Genomic DNA, 23,784 nt, shown 5'->3' on the forward strand with positions numbered 1-23,784 from the left:
CACTTTTCCAACTTTTCAAGGTCAGGAAACCTAACCAACATACTAGAAAGAGAAACAGCAAATTAGGCAAAGCAAAGTAACAGAAGAACATGTTCTAAACAAAAGAACAAGATAGAACCCCAGAAGAACTGAGTGAACTGGATAAAGATAGGCAATCTAACAGATAAAGAGTTTAAGGTAATTACAATAAAGATAATCAACAAACTTGAGAGAAGAATTGATGAAGAATGAAAAGTTAGACGTTTCACCAGTGTAAGAAAGTACTGGATTGGCCAGAAAGTTTGGGTTTTTTAGAAAGATGTTATGGGAAAACCCTAACAAACTTTCTGGGTAATCCAATATAAAGAAGAACCAAATAGAGATGAAGAATACAGTACTGAAAAAATACACTAAAAGGAATAAACCATAGGTTAAGTGATGCAGAGGAACAGATCAACAAGCGGGAAGACCGAGTAGTGGAAACCACTAAGAATGAAAAGAAAAAAGAAAAAAAAAATGATAAAAAAAAGAAATAAGGACAGCTTAATAGGCCTCTGGTACAATGTTAAACATAGTACCATTGATGTTTTAGGGGTCCTAAAGAAGAAGAAATAGAGAAAGGGTCAAAGGACTTGTCTGAGAACATGATAGCTTAAAACTTCCCTAACCTAAGAAAGGAATCAAACACCCACATCCAGGAAACACAAAGAGTCTCAAACAGGATCAACCCAAAGAGAGCCACATTAAGACACACTGAAATTAAAATGGTGAAGTTAAAGAGAGGGATACTAAAAACAGCAGAGGCAAAGGACAAGTTATGTGCATGGCGACTCTCATTAAGCTATTAGTTATTTCAGCAGAAACTCTACAGGTCGGAAGGGTGGCAGAATATATTTAAAGCAATAAAAGTGAAAAATCTACAACCAAGGAAACTACCCAGCAACAGTTTCATTCAAATGTGAAAGTGAAAGTGAAAGTGAAGTCGCTCAGTCGTGTCCGACTCTTTGCGACCCCATGGACTGTAACCTATTAGGCTCCTCCGTCCATGGGATTTTCTGGGCAAGAGTATTGGAGTGGGGTGCCATTTCCTTCTCCAGAGGATCTTCCCAACCCAGGGATCGAACCCGGGTCTCCTGCATTGTAGGCAGACGCTTTGAAGGAGAGATTAAAAGTTTCAGACAGCAGAAGTTAGAACTATATCCTCACCAAGCCAGCTTTACAAAAAGTGTTAATGAGACTAATCTAAATGAAAAAGAAAAGGTCCCAATGAGAAACATGAACATTATGAAAGGAATAACTTGCTTGGTAAAGACACATATACAGTAAATATATTTTGGATATTAATTCCTATCAGTCACGTCTTTTGCAAATATTTTCACCCATTCAGTAGATTGCCTTTTCATTTTGTCAGTGCTTTTATTTGCTGTGTGAAAGCTTTTAAGTTTAATTAAGTCCCATTTGTTTATTTTTGCTTTTGTTTCCTTTGCCTGAGGAGACAGATTCCCCCAAAAATATTGCTATAATTTCTGTCAAAGAAATTATATATCTGCCTATATTTTCTTCCAGATGATTACGGGTCTTGCATTGAGGTCTTTAATCCATCTTGACTTTATTTTTATATATGGTGTGAGGAAATATTCTAATTTCATTCTTTCCTATGTAGCTATTTAGTTTTCCCAGCACCACTTATTGAAAAAGCTGTCTTTTCTCCATTGCATATTCTTACCTCCTTTGTCAATTGATTGACCGTAAGCTTGTGGGTTTCTTTCTGGGCTCTGTATTCCATTCCATGGATGTGTGTGTCTGCTTTTATGCCAGCATATGTTATTTTCATTACTATAGCTTTGTAGTATAGTCTGAAATCAGGGAACCTGATTACTGCAGCTTTGTATTTTTTTTCTCAAGATTGCTTTGGCAATTTGAGATCTTTTGTAGTTCCATATAAATTATAGGATTATATGTTTTAATTCTGTGAGAAATACCATGGATATTCTGATAGGGATTCCATTAAATCTGTAAATTCCTTTGGGTAGTATAGGAATTTTAACAATATTAACTCTTCTGATCCTTGAACATTGGATATTTTTCCATTTCTTTGTATCATCTTCAGTTTTCTTCATCAGTGTTTTATACTTTTCACAAAATAGGTCTTTAAACTTCTTGGTTAAGTTTTTTCCTCAATATTGTATTCTTTGATGTGATTTTAAATGGGATTATTTTCTTGCTTTCTGTTTCTGATAGTTCATATTTGTGTATAGAAAAGCAACAGATTTCTGTATATTATTCTTATATCCTACAGCCTTACTGAATTTATTTATTAGCTCTAAATTTCTTTGGTGAATATTTCAGGGTTTTCTATATACAGGCTCATGCCATCTGCAAATAGTGACAGTTTTATTCCTTCCATTCCAGTTTGAGTACTTTTTCTTGCCTGATTGCTGTGGCTAGGACTTCCAATACTATGTTAATTAGAAGTGGTGAGTGTTGGCATCCTGATTTTATTCGTGATTTTAGAGGAAAAGCTTTCAAATTTTCACTGTTGAGTATGATATTGGCTGTGGGTTTGTCATAAATGTTCTTTTTTATGTTGAGATATGTTCCATTTGGGCTTCTCAAGGTGGAGCCAATGGTAAAGAATCTGCCTGCCAATGTAGGAGACTAAAAGATATCAGTTCAACCCCTAGGTTGGGATTATCCCCTGGAGAAGGGCATGGCAACCCCCTCCAGTGTTCTTGCCTGGAGAATCCCATGGATGGAGGAGCCTGGTGGGCAACAGTTCATAGGGTTCACAAAGAGTCTGAAGCAACAGACACAACTAAAGCAACGGAGCACACAAGCACGCACGTTCCATCTACATGTTCTATTCTTACCAATAGTAATAGTAAATACAAATTCAGTTTATATAGATAATCTTACATCTTTATATATACACTTTTATATTTAGTAAAAAAAAAAGGCAAATAAATTCACATTGTCAGTTCTATTTGTTAGGAACAAAACATTTATTTTTATAATCTCTCATTTAGTGTAATATTGTTTTTACAGTTATATGGCTTTCTTCTTATTCTTTGTTTTATCTCATAATTTATATGTGTTCATTAAATATTAACAATTGATATTTTATAAAATTAGTATAATTAAGAATACATTGCTCTGAGTCTTCCTCATTGACATTTTTAAGATGACATAGTGAAAACATGGTTGGAAAATATATATAGTATATTGGCTTATCCAGAAAGACAGTCACTAGGCACATATGACTATTTAAAATCTAATAAAATTAAAAACTCTATTTTTTAGTTGCAACGGTCACATTTCAAACATTCAATATCCAAGTGTAACCAGTGGCTACCAATTTGGATAATGCTCATACGGAGCCTTTCCATTATCATAGAAAGTTCTGATATTATTGTTGTTGTTCAGTTGCTCAGTCATGTGGACTACAGCATGCTAGGCTTCCCTGTCCTTCACCATCTCCCGGAGCTTGCTGAAATTCATGTCCATTGAGTCAGTGATGCCATTGAACCATCTCACCCTCTGTTGTCCCCCTCTTCACCTGCCTTCAATCTTTCCCAGCATCTAGGTTTTTTCTAATGAATCAGCTCTTCGTGTCAGGTGGCCAAAGTATTGGCTTCAACTTCAGCAACAGTCCTTCCAATGAATATTCAGGATTGATTTCCTTTAGGATTGACTGTTTTGATCTCCTTGTGTTCCAAGGGACTCTCAAGAGTCTTCTCCAGCACCACAGTTCAAAAGCATCAATTCAGCACTCAGCCTTCTTTGTAGTTCAACTCTCACATCCATACATGACTACTGGAAAAACCACAGCACTGACTGGATGGACTTTGTTGGCAAAGTAATGTTTCTGCTTTTTAATATGCTGTCTAGGTTTGTCATAGCTTTTCTTCCGAAGAGCAAGCCTCTTTTAATTTCATGATTGCAATCACCATCTGCAGTGATTCTGGAGCCCCAAAAAAGTAGTTTCTCACTCTTTGCATTGTTTCCTCATCTACTTGCAATGAAGTGATGGGACTGAATGCCATAATCTTTGTTTTTTGAATGTTGAGTTTTAAGCCAGCTTTTTCACTCTCCTCTTTTACCTTCATCAAGTGGCTCTTTAGTTCCTCTTCATTTTCAGCCATAAGGGGTGGTGTCTTCTGTATATCTGAGGTAATTAATATTTCTCCCTGCAATCTTGATTCCAGCTTGTGCTTCATTCAGCCCAGAATTTCACATGATGTCTCTGCATATAAGTTAAATAAGCAGGGTGACAATGCAGCCTTGATGTACTCATTTCCTAAGTTGGAACCAGTCTTTTGATCTATGGCCATTTCTAACTGTTGCTTCTTGACCTGCGTACAGGTTTCGCAGGAGGAAGGTAAGATCTAGCATTCCCATACTTAATAAAGATTAAAATTTTCCCTCAATATCACTTTTTGAGGGTAGCAATGTATGTATTTGTTCAGTTCAGTTCAGTTCAGTCTCTCAGTCATGTTCTACTCTTTGTGATCCCGAGGACTGCAGCATGCCAGGCTTCCCTTTCCATCACTTAACTCCCAGAACTTGCTCAAACTCTTGTCCATTGAATCAGTGATGCCATCCAAGATATTTGCACCCATCATAAACTTCTCCAGAAATATGTCTATGATCTGTACATAAACAATATATCTCAAATATGTATATATTTATGTGTGTTAAGTATTTATTTCCACAGCATGGATGGTCTACCTTTTTCATCCACTTAATAGTATAAATTGAAGATCTTTTTATATCCTTTTTATATCTTCTTATATCCTTTTGTTTTTCTCTAATATGATTTAGTGAGTTCATAGAATTCCCTTGCATAATGCACTGCCATATATTCATTTCCTATTTTATTCCTATAAATATACTTGGCAGTCATTTTTGAAATATATTTGTAGGCTAAATTCATAGCAATACCATATCAGGGTAAAAAGAAAAGTTCATTTTAAATTTAATACACAGTATCGAATTGTGTTAAGCAGGTCCACCAGTGTTATATGATACTGCCTGATAATCTACTCTGGCCATCACTAAGTATTGTCAACATGTTAACCATTATCAATTTGGCTGATGAAAAATAGTAATTAATTTTATATTGATTTGCAATTATTTAATTATGAGTGAGTTTGAGCATTATTTTGTCATATGTGCATTGACAATCGATTCATTTTGTCTATGGATTCCTTTTCGTAAGCTTTTAAAATTAGGACTTACAAGTGACACCCATGTGGCAAAATTTTATCTTTCCATATTTCTACTTACCTTGAGTCATACTGGAATGATTCATTCACCACCATCTAGAAAGTTCAGTGAAAGTTTTTTTTGTTTTTTTTTTTTTTTATATTACATAGGTCTTATTCAGTTCAGTGGCTCAGTCACGTCCAACTTTTTGCGACCCCATGGACTGCAGCATACCAGGCTTCCCTGTCCATCACCAACTCCTGGCGCGTACTCAAACTCATGTCCATCGAGTTGGTGATAGCATCCAACCATCTCATCCTCTGCTGTCCTCTTCTTCTCTTGCCTTCAATCTTTCCCAGCATCAGGGTCTTTTCCAAGGACCTGTATCTGTTATTAACTGGTGGAAGGAGGAATGAATCATGAGTATTAGTGAAGGAGGAACAATGGGAGGATTTGTGAGTAAATGTCTATAATGACCTCATTTAACTTTAAATATTTATTTAACAAAACAATCATCTGACCTATAAAGTGTTAGAAGTATACCCCTTAATTTTTCTCTCAGTTGTCAAAGTGAAATAAAGTTAATACTAAAAAAAGAAATAGGCAAATTGAGCACATTCTTCATGCTTTGAGCTTAATGTAATCCTGAAAATGTGTTAAAAAAAAAGGATTGATCTTTGCATTCTATACATTTCATTAAAAATATTGAAGCTATTAATAAACATTTCTGATAAAGGGAACAATGCAAGAAGTAACTTATGGCTTTTGGTCATTAAAATGCAAAATTAGTAAATGACAACTCATTTTTATATCTATGCTTATATTTTTTTGTTGCATGCCTGACAGCTGCTAGGCATGAGGAGACCCAGAAGTGTTGAGGAGACCCAGAAGTGTTTCCAATTGTGACTACTGGATGATGATAGAAAAGTTATTTCTTATTTTAGAGCTCAGGATTTAGGCTCAAAACATTGAGCAAGAGGCAACCTCTGACTGTTCCTTATTGTCATTCCATTGGATTTGATTTGATTACAGGATATTTTTCTTTCCCCAAGTAAGCAGTAAGTTATGTGTCACCATGGAAGTAAATCTGAAATTACTCTTTTCTTTACTATTGTCCTTTGATTTGGCAGATTAGACCAAATTGATTGGACCATTTATAATATATCTGCTTATTAAACAGATACTGAAAAAAGAGAAGGAAGTGGAGAATCAACTTATTATGATTCCAGAGCAGGAGGAAAAATAGTCCATCTGTTAATATACTCAAGAAATACTTTGTTCAAAACTGAAAACCTGAATCTTGTTACTCTTTGGTTTTTTCAAATGAGTTTCATATTCAGATTCTTCCTCCGAATTGTCATATTCTACGGTTTTTGTTGTTTGTATCCTCTATCTAATAATCTATGAAGATCATTAGTTAGTTGAAAAATATTAGTGTGTAATTAATATAACAACTCTTCCTATTTAATTGAAAAAATAAGCTAAAGATATAAACACATAGTTCACAAAAGAAACACATATCATTGATAAATAAATGCTTAACATAATTTACAAACAAAAAAAGGATGGTCAACAAAGAGATAGTATTTTGTACCTATCCCACTGGCAAAGTTTAACTATGACATCACCAAGAATTGAAAAGAATGTGGAAAACAGGGCCTCTTAAACATTGCCGACAGGAGGGTAATTTGTGTTTTTACTTTGGGTAACAGTTTGTCATTTTGTGTGAAGTAAAACATTCACACACCCTACAACCCACAAATTTCTCACTTTCTATTAATAGGCATTTCTAATAAAGTGAAAAATAAAGAATGACTTTCAGTTTTGGACCATTAAAATGAAAGTTAATGAGCAAATGATAGCTTAACTTTTCAACTAATTCCCTCTGGAAAATATTTTTATATCCTTGGGTTTTTGTTGAATGTCTAACTCAGTTTGGTTATATATATGTTTGCCTAAATGACATATTTTTTAGTCTTAGTTGGTTTTGAACTTTTAATAGAGGCATCAGAAGGTCCATAATATTATGTGACCTACTTAAATGTTCTCAGCATTCTGTTACTGATTCATGCATATTTACATTTAGTTGTAGTTCACTGATTTTTATAGGCTATTCTATTATGTTATTTTCGTATTGTTATCTGGTTTGTAATTATTTCTGTAGATTACAACATATTTGTTGTGTATCTGATATTTAAGTTTAACTGGGCATCCTGTGTTTTTATAGGTTAAATCTCTTATGAACAACACTTAGTTAAGTGAAAGTGAAAGGGAAAGTCGCTCAGTGTGTCCGACTCTTTGCGACCCCCTGGACTATACAGTCCATGAAATTCTCTAGGCCAGAATACTGGGGTGGGTAGCCTTTCCCTTCTCCAAGGGATCTTTCTAACCCAGGGATCAAACTCAGGTCTGACAGAAAAGTTATTAGTCTAATTCCATGCATTGAAAGTCTATTAAGATGAAAACAGCAAATAAATGTTACACTATTTATATATAATGATTTTATCAAAGATAGAAAATAAGAGAAAGTAGATATCAAACTTGATATTATTGAAGAATATACCAGAACACATTAAATCTCAACAAATAATTTTCTTTTTCATTACTAACCTATGTTCTCTTATTTTCTTTGTAATTATTTATGGCAATGCTAAACTAATGATGTCATACTAACTTATGATCATGTCTCAAGAAAATTTAATCTTTGCAGCATCTGTATTGTCCTATTTTTTCCTCATATTTAAAGATTTAGACTATTGATCTTTATATTTTCTTTTGAAAAATGTAAAAATTGCAAAGTTCTTGGTAACCATACCCTGGCGTCTGCCAGATATGAAATCATATCACTGACAAAAATACTTGAAATGTCTATATCATATTTTAAAATATTAACTCTATTAACTAGAGTTTTCTCTCTAATATTTACCTAATGGAATATTAGCAAAAATTGTACTTAAGTAATTTGCTACTGGAGGAGTCTAACCTACCTTATAAACATTATATTGAATAAATCATATTAGACCATGATTAGGAAAACTTATCCAGAAATCCTAATGTGATATATTTTTAGGATTCCATAACTTTTCTTTCTGTCTACTGTATTGTTTAATACATTACAATTAGTATGTTATATTCTTTGCCTGAATGTAATAGCACCATTTAAAAAATATGTTTGAAATATTGTGATTAGGAAACATTAAGACAAGAAGAATCAGAGTAGTACTGCTGACTTCAAAGAAATAATTTGCATTATTTTGTAATTTATAGTATCTATATACTTTCTCCATCTTAAACATTCCTAATTTTTCATATTCTTGAGTAGAGGAATACTGATATTCTTCTCAAAGTCACCTAGTTGTCCCTGCTTTAAGTTATTAATAGAACTCAGAGACCATTAGTTGTCACCTTCTATTAAAGATAAAAAATTATATTTTAAATGTTTTAGTGTATGGAATATGGTCCAAATCAATAGAGTATTAATTGGCTGTTCATGTTTATTGACCAATAAAGATATATGTGAGGCATTCTACATGAGTTAGTAAGTACTGATTTAATAGTCTTAAGAGCTACCTACTGGTGCCATGGCATTTTCTGCATTATTTTCATAAACTATTCTAGTATCTATAAAATGCAAGTTTCCAAGAAAAAAAGAGTGACCATATTTTATGTTTATAAAGATGAATGTCCTAGGTATAACAAAGAAATATAGTTCAAACACTCTTCTAAGTAATTGGGTAGCTAAGAAAAGACAACATTAAAAAATACAGTAATGGTCTGATTTTTTAAACCTTTGCAGATAAGCACAGTTATGGTAGTAACAAACAATCATGTTTTTATTTAGATCTGCAAGATAGAAATTAATCTCTTTGCCTTTTCCTTGTTCCTTTTATTTGAAGTTAGGCAGAGAAAGAGAGCCCATCTTTGGCATCACATGATAGACTACAATTTGGTTTGTATTCTTTTCTGCCTTCTCTCAATCCTCTTTCCCTTTTTATCAATGACAGAGTAACCATTTCTCTTCTGCCATTCACTTAAGTTCAACTGACTTTTTAAAATCTTTGCTTATGCTCATTTCACGATCACTTATAGACTCCATTGCAAAAGAAGCTTTTTCAAAAACATTTGAAAATGTAATATTTTATTTTTTCTAGAATAAGAGATGACTTTTCAAAGCATTTTTGTCAGTTATCAAAATTATCAGTTTAAAAATTAGATAATGAGGGACATTATAGCCAAATAATTTAACATAAAGGGTGTTTGTGTTTATGTGTGTGTGGTCATTTTGGTTGGATGAGGTGAAGAGAGCAGAAAATAAAAATCCTGTTTTCTTGTTTTCATTATTCTATATTTGTTGAAAATGTACTCTTTTACACTGTACGGCTTAGTGGATTCTCCAGCTCAAGTTTTTAGATCGTATTTTTGTTGTTGTTAAATAGAGATGCCTATGCATATATTTGGACTTCCCAGGTGGCACTGTTGGTCTAAGAACCCACCTGTCAATGCAGGAGAGACGTTAAGAGACACAGGTTTGATCCCTGGGTCGGAAAGATCCCCTGGAGGAGGGCCTGGCACCCCACTCCAGTGTTCTTGCCTGGAGAATCCCATGGACAGAGGAGCCTTGCAGGCTACAGTCTATAGGGTCACAAAAAGTCGGACACTACTGAAGCAAGTTAACACATAGCATATTATATATATAAATATACATATATATATATATATATATATATATCACCAGCATGTTACAAGATCTAGAATAATATTCACCTAAACTATACAGTTCATATGCATATGATATTTCTCAATTTTAAAGTACCCAAGTTTTCTTACCAACTTTTGTTTTATTTTTAATTCAATCTCTGATTCCTCTCCTCTTGCTCAGTCTTTACTCATCCTTAAGTCATACAAATGCACATTTTATATTTTCTGGCACTTCTGACATTTAAGTTTGTGTTTAATGATTTCTTGCCATGATATTCAATACCTGACATCTTGGAATACCATCATTATCTATTTCTACCTCCAGTTATAATGTTTCTGACAAGAATGAATCATTGCAATGGAGCCTCTTAATAGGGGCATTACTATGGCAATAGATGTAAATTGAGATTCCAAACAACCCAGAAGAGCAATCAGAAACAGTGATCAATGATGAGATGGGCTGCACATATAATTATATACATGTTTCTCAGATGAATCACTTGTGCTGAAAAGGACAGAAAAAGCTTAAAGGGGACAGAATTAGAATGATCTTTGAGAGAAATACAACTCAAATAAGGAGCGGGGAGAGGTGACACTGTTACAGCAGGTGGGACAGATTGAACAATAATACAATGATAAAGAAAACACATTCAAAGAGTAAAAGTGATAGTAAACATTACCCAAAATAATGGTATTGCTTCTGATACACCCATGGTAGGACATGTTTGAGAATTTTTTCCTTGTATTTGGGACTTAATTTGCATTGGATGTAACCTTTTATGTAATGCTCCATAAAGCCCCAAATATTTCATTTAAATTTCAGGCTTTTGCACAAAAATCTTAAACATCCCCTATTAGGTTTCCACAGGGATTATAACCACAACATTATCTAAAATTGATATGTCTAAAATTTTCCTCAAAATATGCCTGTTTTTTGCTTTTCCCCAACTCAGGTTGCAGTAGCAACGTTAACCCATGGATTAAAAATGTGAAAACCCATATTTGTTTTGTACAGTTTCTTTTCTTGGTTTTCAAATATAGTCATTAAATTATTTTGTTCTTATCAATCATCTCCCCTACATATGTCCCTTCCTTTCTATGCCCTTGGCTCTTTCTAAACTTCTTGACATTGCTCGTCTGGATGACAATGAGAACCTCTCGCCAGATCTAATTGACCTCAAGATATCATCAGAACCAACTTATTTTCTTTTCCACCCAATTGTCAGAGGAATTATTCTAAATTCAAATCTGACTTTGTTGTTTCCTTGGCTTTAAATTTCACCATTCATGAAAACAGTAATTAACTCTGCCATGTTCATGTTGGTAATAATACATGCATAGGGTTTTCTATGTAGAGGATCATGTCATCTGCAAACAGTGAGAGTTTTACTTCTTCTTTTCCTATCTGTATTCCTTTTATTTCTTTTTCAGCTCTGATTGCTGTGGCCAAAACTTCCAAAACTATGTTGAATAGTAGTGGTGAAAGTGGGCATCCTTGCCTTGTTCCTGACTTTAGGGGAAATGCTTTCAATTTTTCACCATTGAGGATAATGTTAGCTGTGGGTTTGTCATATATAGCTTTTATTATGTTGAGATATGTTCCTTCTATTCCTGCTTTCTGGAGGGTTTTTATCTAAATGCATGCTGAATTTTGTCAAAGGCTTTTTCTGCATCTATTGAGATAACCATATGTTTTTTTTTTCTTTCAATTTGTTAATGTGGTGTATTACATTGATTGATTTGCGGATGTTAAAAAAACCTTGCATTCCTGGGATAAAGCCCAGTTGGTCATGATGTATGATCTTTTTAATATGATGTTGGATTCTGTTTGCTAGAATTTTATTAAGGATTTTTGCATCTATGTTCATCAGTGATATTGGCCTGTAGTTTTCCTTTTTTGTGACATCTTTGTCTGGTTTTGGAATTAGGGTGATGGTAAAATAAATAAATTTATAAAAAAAAAAACACTCATGGAATGGGTAAAGAACAACAATGAATATAAGGCTCTGAGTTCATTTTAATAAATTCTAAATAAAGTTTTAATTTCTTTAATAAAAAAAAAATAATACATGCATAGCATTAGCACTAATCCATGGGTCTGGCCACACCTCTTTTAAAGCTTCATGCATATTTTTGAAGGTTGCTCTCAGAATGTAGTCTGCAGTTTCCTATAACTGGAAAATGCTGGATCATGAAGTTTTCACTGACTTTATCACCAAGTATATGAAGTATATACCATTCTTTTCTGTAACTCTCCCAGTATTGTCCCCATCCCCCCGCCTCACCTTTATCCTTATGGCAGTTATTGCTTTACCAGAATTTAGCAAACTAGCAGCCCGTAGGTAGAACCTGGTATCCATATGTATTTCAGAATACTGGGCTATAATTTTAAAATCATGACTGTTAATTATATTAGAACTACTGTATATAATTTCTTAAATGATAATGGTTATTTGAAACCGAGGGGCCACTGCCCCTTTAGATAACCTAGTCTAGGGACTATTTGCCCACTAGTCCATTTGGCCTCAGTGTACTCAGACATCCCTTTTCTATCACTATACAGCCAGTCTTTTAAGTCATTTGGATTTTGGACTCCTGTTCTATCATGGAAAAACACAGTTCTTATCTTATTCTGCCTAGTATGAGATGGGAAAATTTCTAATGACTTTGTTTTTCAACTTTGTAGCACCTTCAGTGTTTACCATGGTGCTCATCTTATTTTGAACATTCAGTAAGTTAGTTTTGGTACAGTTGAATGGTATACAGAATGAGGTACTACAGAATCTTCCCAAGCTGCCTGAAAGCATGCATTCGTTTCTCAACTTGATCAGATGTCTTGTTTTCCTTGTTAAGTTAACAACCTGCATATCTGTTTTTCTGTTTCTCTCACCTGGCATGGCTTTAACTGAATGTTCCTAGATGGCAGAGTTTAAGGATTTTAATGCTCTTTGTCCAAAAATGCATTAGTAAGCATCACTGCTGAATAATACCAAGAAGCACATGTAGAAAATATTTCTGTATCCTTTTATTGCAATAGTAATGAAGTGATTAAATATATAGGTAACAAAATAGCATTATTGGCAATAATAAACTTCCCAAAATGCTAATTTGAGGCCTTATCAAATTGAGAGTCAACTGGAACTACATTAATGTCTGTAATTAGGGTCAATGTACACCAAGGGGTCTCTGGGGTGTGCTAGGTAGAATTAATCTCCCAGATACAACAGATGATAACATAAATGGCTTATGCTAAGAGGGATTTTCCTGAGATTCCCATATCCCTTGGCTAAGCAGCAAGAATGTCTGTCTTATATGTGTATCATCAGCAAGTCTCTTTGCAGCACCACCTGTGCACAGCTCTCTAAATTTAGAGAAGTTTCTACAGCTTGGGCCTCTGAAAAGGTGTTTGGAATGTTTCCCAGGTTGTATGCTGCATAAACTTGGGGCAGTATAGTGATAATTAATAAAGTGCCAGACTAGATAATTGTAGGAACTGTTAAAGATACTAAAATGTTGTTACCAGAGGCTCAGATGCACTTGTGAATGTGTGAAGTTAATTTGTGTGAGCAACATTATATGAGAGTGGATGGGGACAAGGGAGGTGAGATTTTCTTTAATTCAGACTTCAGACAGTGTAGCTCTCTAAAAAAAGAGAGAGAAAGGAGGAACAAGGGAAAGAAGGAGGAAGGAAGGAAAGAAGGAAAAAAGGGAGAGAAGGAGGGATGGAGGAGGGAAGGAAGGGAGGGACGGAGGGTGAGAGGAAGGAAAGGAAGAAGGAATGAAAACCAAAAAGAACCTCCTGTTGGTGCAGGGCTTGTAAAAGGAGTTCCTCCTTCATTCTTTCATGATATATACTTCTCTGTGACCTTGACAAAAGTTTAAGAATTGTTATTACTAGAGTTGTCTTATTCCCATTGGCCTGGAATGATGACTATTGCCCTTTAAACCAGTTTTTAAATAACAATGAACCTCCTCATCTGTGTAACAATGCGCCTCCTAATACTGCATTCATGTGAGAGAGAGGACCTTGTGTTCTCTATGTGACTCTGAATTCCATACAGGCTAATACCCATCATTTCTATATACACTAAGTTAGTGAAAAAATTAGAATGAGGATACTTACCTTACAGCTTTGTCATGGGAGGAGTGTTGAGAACTACAGAGTGAAAGTGCTTATAATATGATACATGATAGCTCTACTAATTGTGATGATAGCTCCGCTGTTGTGATTGTAGTTTGTTATTTTCACTATTGAAATGGCTTTTTGAAAAAAATGAAAAGCAAATTTCTTCAGATGAGTTATTACCAATGATTATTCTGTCCTTCTTGTAAAGTGGACAGTAGAAGATGGATGAATATAAGCAATGCCTCTTCTAAATTAACATTGCCATGTAAAAGTATTTTCTCCCAGAGCACTCCATTCTCTTGCATATCTAGCTGAGAAATGAAAAAAAAAACTGTTATTTCAACAATTCTCTGGGTGTGTGTGTGTAAGAGGGTGCTTCCCCATGGCTCAGCAGCTAAAGAATCAGCCTGCAGTGCAGGAGACCAAGGAGATGTGGGCTGGATCCCTGGGTCAGGAAGATACCCTGGAGGAGGAAATGGCAACCCACTGTAGTACTCTTGCCTGGAGAATCCCATGGACAGGGGAGCCTGGCAGGCTACAGTCCAAAGTGTTGCAGAGTCAGACACCACTGAGCGGCTAAGCACAGCACAGACTTACAATTCAATTCTTTCGGATACTAATTACCTGGGGTTAGTGAAAAACCCACAGGTTAAAGACACAGTGACTGCCCACAATTTGATAATTTGATAGAATGATACAGAAAGAGCTATAGTTATGATTACTGGTTTATTATAAAGGGTACAAATGAAAAGCCAAATGAAGAGGTAAACAGGGTAAATGAAGAAGGGTCCTAAGCACAGTCTCTGTCTCAGAGTTGAGACGTGCCCTCTCCTGCTACAGGGATATATTTATCATCAAGGAAGCTTCTACAAATCTCATCATTCAGAGGCTTTCACTGAGATTTTGTTAGCTAGGACTGGTTGGTTAAATTGCTGGCAACGTGATTAAACTTCATCTCCAGTGCCACCACCCTCCCTGACCTCCAAGTAGGGTTCAAAGTGCTACCCCTCTAATCAGGTGGTTGGTTCTTCTGGTGACCAGCCCCCATCCAGAAGCTATCTAGTCACTCTCCTCTCACTTCTACTTCTGGAGTCATCTCATTAACTTTTATCATATATGGTCAAAGTGGGCTCATTATCAATAACAAAAGACCCTTCTATCACTCAAGAAATTCCAAGGATTTTATTGTTTTAAGAGATTTCAATTACGTATTTATTTGGTGGTGCTGCAGGGTATATGAGTTCTTAGTTTTCCAAACAGATCGAACCCATGCCCACTGCAGAGGAAACCTGGAGTATCAACTACTGGACTACCAGGGAAGTCCCCCAAGCATTTCAGAAGCTCTGTGTCAGGAGCCAGGGAAAAAGACCAAATATATATTTCTATTATACCACAGACAGTTTGCCAAATATTGGTTAGTCTGAGTTTCCTATCCTTTCCAATATGTTTGAAAATTTATAAGTACTAAAACTTTGACTTCATCCTTTTTTGTTTTTTCTTGGAGAAGTGTTGTGGAAACTGCCCTGTATACAATTATTTATGCATGTATTTCTCTGCAAAAACCATTAAAAATTAGTTTGCTTAAAATCCATATATAGTTTATTTTTTTGTTTGTATTTTGTAGGCTTTTGATGCGTCAACTCAATTTCCTTGCCTTCTCTAGGTTTGAAGTTACAAATCTACCTTTGAACTTTATCTCAAATAAAACAATTTCCCTACTCTCAATGTATTTATCCTTCACCTTATTTTCAGTTCTTTTCAATATCATATCATTCAATGGTAAAATGAAGGGACATATGGGGCAAATATTTTTCTTAATGAAATGTCTAATATAGGCTCTTCCAAGTTTTTATGTCCATCTGTGTGCATAACTGTTTAGACTTAAAGTCTGAATGAGAATGTTTATTTTACAGTATTATGAGGATAATGGAGATATTTTTAATATTTATATATCTAAATGCTTATTAATATTTTTGTTATTAAGCATTTTAAATAATTGTTTCTTTTTACTTTCAGGTAACCTTCAAAGCATCAAGACATTCAGTTTCACCAGATTTAAAATATGTTCTTCTGGCATATGATGTCAAACAGGTAAAGGAATGAACTTCTTTGCAAAAATGTTTTATTTGTGGTGCACTCAAGTAACAGTTCATAGTTTTCCTTGTCATGTACTCAACTAGAGAAAATTTGGCATATCCAATAGCTACTGGTGATTATTGATAACTAAGATTGCAAAAGAGAATTTTGGTGATACTGTCCTTTCTTTCATACCTAGCTAATAAATTACTGGAGCAATCTGCAAGGTACTGGCTAGGTACAAAGCCATCCCTTTTAGTGGGGAGTGTGGCAGAACTCAGCAAATCCAAAAAATGGAGGCTTTTGATATTCCCACATAAGCCTTAACATCTACTTAATTGTCATATGTATATGTGGATTAAGGAATTTCCTAATAGCTGTTCCCTGAGCTGCAGTATGTATTGTTGGAGGAGACTGGTGAAAACATTAATTCAGTTTATGGTCAATGGATTTTTTGGTGGTGGTTGAGCATAACCCTGCAGTTGTAGCAAATTCTGAAAGTGGGATAAGGCAAAGAATCAATTCTGAATAAATAAAATATTTTAATTGCAATTAGCATTTCATTATCCCATGTCAGCTCTATAGCACAATTAGAGTAATTTGCATGGTTGTGAAGTATCTTGTACTTAGATATAATACGCACTGTTAAAAAGCAAAGTAAATGTTGAGAAGACAGTTCAGCAGATTAGTTTCTTCAGAAAATAAATGATTGGAAATTACTCAAGGAAGTTTTGTGTGGTTTAAGGCAGATAATAAAAAGTTATAGACTTAAAGCAGAAAGCCTCATATAATGCATTGAAAGCCTTTGAGCACATGACATTTTTTTTTAATTAATTAATTAATTTTAGTTGGGGGATAATTACTTTACAATATTGTAGTGGTTTTCGCCGTACATTGACATAACTCAGCCATGGGTTTACATGTGTTCCCCATCCTGAACCCCCTTCCCACCTTCCTCCCCATCCCATCCCTCTGGGTCATCCAATTGCCCCAGCCCTGAGCATTTGTCTCATGCATCGAACCTGGAATGATGTTCTGTTTCACATATGATAATATACATGTTTCAGTGCTATTCTCTCAGATTGTCCCACCCTCACGTTCTCCCACAGAGTCCATAAGACTGTTCTATGCATCTGTGTCTCTTATTCTGTCTCGCATATAGGGTTATCATTACCATCTTTCAAATTCCATATATATGCATTAGTACACTGTATTGGTGTTTTTCTTTCTGGCTTACTTCACTCTGTATAGTGGGCTCCAGTTTCATCCATCTCAATAGAACTGATTCAAATGCATTATTTTAATGGCTGAGTAATATTCCAATGTGTATATGTACCACAGCTTCCTTATCCATTCATCTGATGATGGACATCTACGTTGCTTCCATATCCTGGCTATTATAAACAGTGCTGCAATGAACATTGGTGTACACGTGTCTCTTTCAATTCTGGTTTCCTCGGTGTGTATGCCCAGCAGTGGGATTGCTGGGTCGCATGGCAGTTCTATTCCCAGTTTTTTAAGGAATCTCCACACTGTTCTCCATAGTGGCTGTACTAGTTTGCATTCCCACCAACAGTGTAAGAGGGTTCCCTTTTCTCCACACCCTCTCCAGCATTTATTGCTTGTAGACTTTTGGATAGCAGGTGTGAAATGGTACCTCATTGTGGTTTTGATTTGTATTTCTCTAATAATGAGTGATGTTGAGCATCTTTTCATGTGTTTGTTAGACGTCTGTATATCTTCTTTGGAGAAATGTCTGTTTAGTTCTTTGGCCCATTTTTTGATTGGGTCATTAATTTTTCTGGAATTGAGCTGCAGGAGTTGCTTATATATTTTTGAGATTAATTCTTTGTCCGTTGCTTTGTTTGCTATTATTTTCTGCCATTCTGACAGCTGTCTTTTCACCTTGCTTATAGTTTCCTTTGTTGTGCAAAAGCTTTTAATTTTAATTAGGTCCCATTTGTTTATTTTTGCTTTTATGTCCAATATTCTGGGAGGTGGGTCATAGAGGATCCTGCTGTGGTTTATGTCAGAGAGTGTTTTGCCTATGTTTTCCTCTAGGAGTTTTATAGTTTCTGGTCTTACGTTTAGATCTTTAATCCATTTTGAGTTTATTTTTGTGTATGGTGTTAGAAAGTGTTCCAGTTTCATTCTTTTCCAAGTGGTTGACCAGTTTTCCCAGCACCACTTGTTAAAGAGATTGTCTTTTCTCCATTGTATGTTCTTGCCTCCTTTGTCGAAGATAAAGTATCCATAGGTGCATGGATTTATTTCTGGGCTTTCTATTTTGTTCCATTGATCTATATTTCTGTCCTTGTGCCAGTACCATATTGTCTTGATGACTGTGGCTTTGTAAGAGCCTGAAGTCAGGCAGGTTGATTCTTCCAGTTCCATTCTTCTTTCTCAAGATTGCTTTGGCTATTCGAGGTTTTTTGAATTTCCATACAAATTGTGAAATTATTTGTTCTAGTTCTCTGAAGAATGCCTTTGGTAGCTTGATAGGGATTGCATTGAATCTATAGATTGCTTTGGGTAGTATACTCATTTTCACTATATTGATTCTTCCAATCCATGAACACAGTATATTTCTCCATCTATTTGTGTCCTCTTTGATTTCTTTCACCAGTGTTTTATAGTTTTCTATATATAGGTCTCTTTGTTTCTTAGGTAGATAAATTCCTAAGTATTTTATTCTTTTTGTTGCAATGGTGAATGTAATTGTTTCCTTAATTTCTCTTTCTGTTTTCTCGTTGTTAGTGTATAGGAATGCAAGGGATTTCTGTGTGTTAATTTTATATCCTGCAACTTTACTGTGTTCATTTATTAGCTCTAGTAATTTTCTGGTGGAGTCTTTAGGGTTTTCTATGTAGAGGATCATGTCATCTGCAAACAGTGAGAGTTTTACTTATTCTTTTCCAATCTGGATTCTTTTTATTTCTTTTTCTGCTCTTATTGCTGTGGCCAAAACTTCCAAAAGTATGTTGAATAGTAGTGGTGAGAGTGGGCACCCTTGTCTTGTTCCTGACTTTAGGGAAAATGCTTTCAGTTTTTCACCATTTAGGATAATGTTTGCTGTGGGTTTGTCATATATATCTTTTATTATGTTGAGATATGTTCCTTCTATTCCTGCTTTTTGGAGGGTTTTTATCATAAATGGATGTTGAATTTTGCCAAAGGGTTTCTCTGCATCTGTTGAAATATTCATATGGTTTTGATTTTTCAATTAGTTAATGTGGTGTATTACATTGATTGATTTGTGGATATTAAAGAATCCCTGCATCCCTGGGATAAAGCCCACTTGGTCATGATGTATGATCTTTTTAATATGTTGTTGGATTCTTTCTGCTAGAATTTTATTAAGGATTTTTGCATCTATGTTCATCAGTGTTATTGGCCTGTAGTTTTCTTTATTTGTGGCATGTTTGTCTGGTTTTGGAATTAGGGTGATGGTGGCCTCATAGAATGAGTTTGGAAGCTTACCTTCTGCAATTTTTTGAAAAAGTTTGAGTACGATCGGTGTTTGCTCTTCTCTAATTTTTTGGTAGAATTCAGCTGTGAAGCCATCTGGGCTTTTGTTTGCTGGAAGATTTCTGATTACAGTTTCGATTTCCATGCTTGTGATGGGTCTGTTAAGATCTTCTATTTCTTCTTGGTTCAGTTTTGGAAAGTTATACTTTTCTAAGAATTTTTCCATTTCTTCCAAGTTGTCCATTTTATTGGCATATAGCTGTTGGTAGTAGTCTCTTATGATCTTTTGTATTTCTGTGTAGTCTTTGTAATCTCTCCATTTTAATTTCTAATTTTGTTGATCTGATTCTTCTCCCTTTGTTTCTTGATGAGTCTGGCTAATGGTTTGTCAATTTTGTTTATCTTCTCGAAAAACCAGCTTTTAGTTTTGTTGATTTTTGCTATGGTCTCTTTTGTTTCTTTTTCATTTATTTCTGCCCTAATTTTTAAGATTTCTTTCCTTCTACTAACCCTGGGGTTCTTCATTTCTTCCTTCTCTAGTTGCTATAAATGTAGAGTTAGGTTATTTATTTGATTTTTTTCTTGTTTCTTGACGTACGTCTGTATTGCTATGGACCTTACCCTTAGCACTTATTTTACAGTGTCCCATAGGTTTTGGGTTGTTGTGTTTTCATTTTCACTCGTTTCTATGCATATTTTGATTTCTTTTATGATTTCTTCTGTAATTTGTTGGTTATTCAGAAGTGTGTTGTTTAGCCTCCATATGTTGGAATTTCTAATAGTTTTTTCCTGTAATTGAGATCTAATCTTACTGCATTGTGGTCAGAGATGATTGGAATGATTTCAATGTTTTTTAATTTACCAAGGCTAGATTTATGGCCCAGGATATGATCTATCCTGGAGAAAGTTCCATGTGCACTTGAGAAAAAGGTGAAATTGAATGTTTTGGGGTGAATTGCCCTGTAGATATCAATTAAATCTAGCTGGTCTATTGTATCATTTAAAGTTTGTGTTTCCTTGTTAATTTTCTGTTCAGTTGATCTATCCATAGGTGTGAATGGGGTATTAAAGTCTTCCACTATTATTGTGTTATTGTTAATTTCCCCTTTCATATTTCTTAGCATTTGCCTTACATATTGTGGTGCTCCTATGTTGGGTGCATATATATTTATAATTGTTATATCTTCTTCTTGGATTGAACCTTTGATCATTATGTAGTGTCCTTCTTTGTCCCTTTTCACAGCCTTTATTTTAAAGTCTATTTTATCTTAAATGAGGATTGTGACTCCTGCTTTCTTTTGGTCTCCGTTTATGTGAAATATTTTTTCCAGCCCTTCACTTTCAGTCTGTATGTGTTCCTTGTTTTGAGGTGGGTCTCTTGTAGACAGCATATATAGGGGTCTTGTTTTTGTATCCATTCAGCCAGTCTTTGTCTTTTGGTTGGGGCATTCAACCCATTTACATTTAAGGTAATTATTGATAAGTATGGTCCTGTTGCCATTTACTTTGTTATTTTGAGTTCGTGTTTATACACCCTGTGTTTCCTGTCTAGAGAAGATCTTTTAGCATTTATTGAAGAATTGGTTTGGTGGTGCTGAATTCTCTCAGCTTTTTCTTGTCTGTAAAGCTTTTGAATTCTCCTTCATATCTGAATGAGATCCTTGCTGGGTACAGTAATCTGGGTTGTAGGTTATTCTCTTTCATTACTTTAAATATATCCTGCAATTCCCTTCTGACCCGAAGAGTTTCTATTGAAAGATCAGCTGTTATCCTTATGGGAATCCCCTTGTGTGTTATTTATTGTTTTTCCCTTGATGCTTTTAATATTTGTTCTTTGTGTTTGATCTTTGTTAATTTGATTAATATGTGTCTTGGGTGTTTCACCTTGGGTTTATCCTGTTTGGGACTCTCTGGGTTTCTTGGACTTGTGTGACTATTTCCTTCCCCATTTTAGGGAAATTTTCAACTATTATCTCCTCGAGTATTTTTTCATGGCCTTTCCTTTTGTCTTCTTCTTCTGGGACTCCTATGATTCGAATGTTGGGGCATTTCATATTGACCCAGAGGTCCCTGAGGTTGTCCTCATTTCTTTTAATTCTTTTTTCTTTTTTCCTCTCGGCTTTATTTATTTCCACCATTCTATCTTCTACCTCACTTATCCTATCTTCTGCCTCTGTTAGTCTACTGTTGGTTCCCTCTAGAGTGTTTTTATCTCATTTATTGCATTATTCATTATATATTGACTCTTTTTTATTTCTTCTATTTCCTTGTTAAAGATTTCTTGCATCTTCTCAATCCTTGTCTCCAGGCTATTTATATTTAACTCCATTTTTTTTTCAAGATTTTAGATCATTTTTACTGTCATTATTCTACATTCTTTTTCAGGTTGATTCCCTATCTCCTCCTCTTTTGTTTAATTTGATGGGCATTTATCATTTTCCTTTACTTGCTGAGTATTTCTCTGCCTTTTCATCTTGTTTAGATTGCTGTGTTGGGGGTGGCCTTTCTGTATTCTGGTAGTTTGTGGTTCCTCTTTATTGTGGAGGTTCCTCCCTGTGGGTGGGGTTGGACGATTGGCTTGTCAAGGTTTCCTGGTTAGGGAAGCTTGCATTGGTGTTCTAGTGGGTGGAGCTGGATTTCTTCTCTCTGGAGTGCAATGGAGTGTCCAATAGTGAGATTTGAGATGTCTATGGGTTTGGTGTGACATTGGGCAGCCTGTATATTGATGCTCAAGGGCTATGTTCCTGTGTTGCTGGAGAATTTGCGTGGTATGTCTTGCTCTGGAACTTATTGGCTCTTGGGAGGAGCTTGGTTTCAGTGTAGGTATGGAGGCTTTTGGATGATCTCTTGTTAATTAATGTTTCCTGGAGTCAGGAGTTCCCTGGTGTTCTCAGGTTTGGGGCTTAAGCCTCCTGCCTCTGGTTTTCAGACTTATTCTTGCAGTAGCCTCAAGACTTCTCCATCCATACAGCACTGATAATAAAACTTCTAGGTTAATGGTGAAAAGATTCTCTACAGTGAGGGATACTCAGAGAGGTTCACCGAGTTACATGGAGAGGTGAAGAGGGAGGAGGGAGATAGAGGCAACCAGGAGGAGAAGAGGCAGACTCAAACGTGGAGAGAGCAATCTAGCCAGTAAACACTTCCTTGTGTAAGCACATGACATTTTACAGTTCAAAGAACCCTCTCCTTTATGGTTTTAGTCTTTTGAAATATACATGTGCTATATTTTTAGACAAGTTTATGTTTCTTATTTAAAATAATTAATTTACACTACAAAAGGAGTGTGCAAGGAGATTGTAATCAAAGACATTTTTTCCTGTTATAAAATTTGACCCTTTTCCTTCACCTTTGTTCTGTGTTCTCTCTATTCATTGAGATTTTGAAAACCATGTAGAAATAGTGTTTAAGTTTCAGAAGCAAAAATATTACAATGTCCCCAAGTTTATGAAATAATATTTATCTAAAGAGTTTTAATTTAAATGACAGCTATATTAAAATGATAACTTTAAAAAAAATCAGCTTTCAGTATCTACCATAATTAAGACATATAGATCTAACAGAAGGATAAACACACAGATCAATGAAACAGAAAATAGAACTCAAAAACAGACACATCCAAATCTGCCTAACTGATTTTTGACAGAAGTGCAAAAGCAATTCAATGGCAGAAAGATAGTACTTTCAACAAGTGGTCCTGAAGCAATTAGGCATCCATGGGCAAATCAAACAAGCAAAAAACCCATAAATACACTGACTTAAGTTTCACATTATGTAAAATCTCAAAATGTATTATAGATTTAAATGTAAAATTGTAATCTATAAAACGTATAGAAAATACATAGCAGAAAATCTTTCATATCTATAGCTAGGAAAATTTTCTTAAACTGTGTATCAACTGGGTTACATTTTGCTACTCTGCAATGTAATATGCAATATTAGGTTGACTTTGGATACCGGGGGAAAATATATCAGAATTATGTAAATATATAATTAACACCAAAAATATACCTATAGATCAATCTTAAACCCCCCCTCTTTTTTTGCTTAATTTCAGAAAGAATGAAGATATTTTATTGACATAGTCTTTGGAAGTGAGAGGAAGCTATTATTTTAAGTAAAAAATGATCAAATGAAATTTCATAATCTTCTATACTTCATTCATATATTCTTATTTATTCATCATCTATTAAGTACAAACTCCTGGGCTAGACATTCTGCAGGGTGTGGTA

General features: G+C 34.9%; 1 protein-coding gene across 2 annotated transcripts in view; it reads left to right on the forward strand.

The window, feature by feature from the left end:
- The window catches only part of DPP10 (dipeptidyl peptidase like 10), a 747,248-nt gene that overhangs the window by 376,703 nt on the left and 346,761 nt on the right, over positions 1 to 23,784 (forward strand). For both annotated transcript variants that reach the window (XM_081579273.1, XM_081579274.1), the window contains exon 5: positions 16,025 to 16,099. In XM_081579273.1, the coding sequence (XP_081435399.1) occupies positions 16,025 to 16,099 (75 nt within the window). The remainder of the gene's footprint in view (positions 1 to 16,024; positions 16,100 to 23,784) is intronic.

This window comes from Giraffa tippelskirchi, chromosome 3, assembly GCF_054371585.1.
Source record: "Giraffa tippelskirchi isolate mGirTip1 chromosome 3, T2T-mGirTip1v1.2.pri, whole genome shotgun sequence".
Classification (NCBI taxonomy): Eukaryota; Metazoa; Chordata; class Mammalia; order Artiodactyla; family Giraffidae; genus Giraffa; species Giraffa tippelskirchi.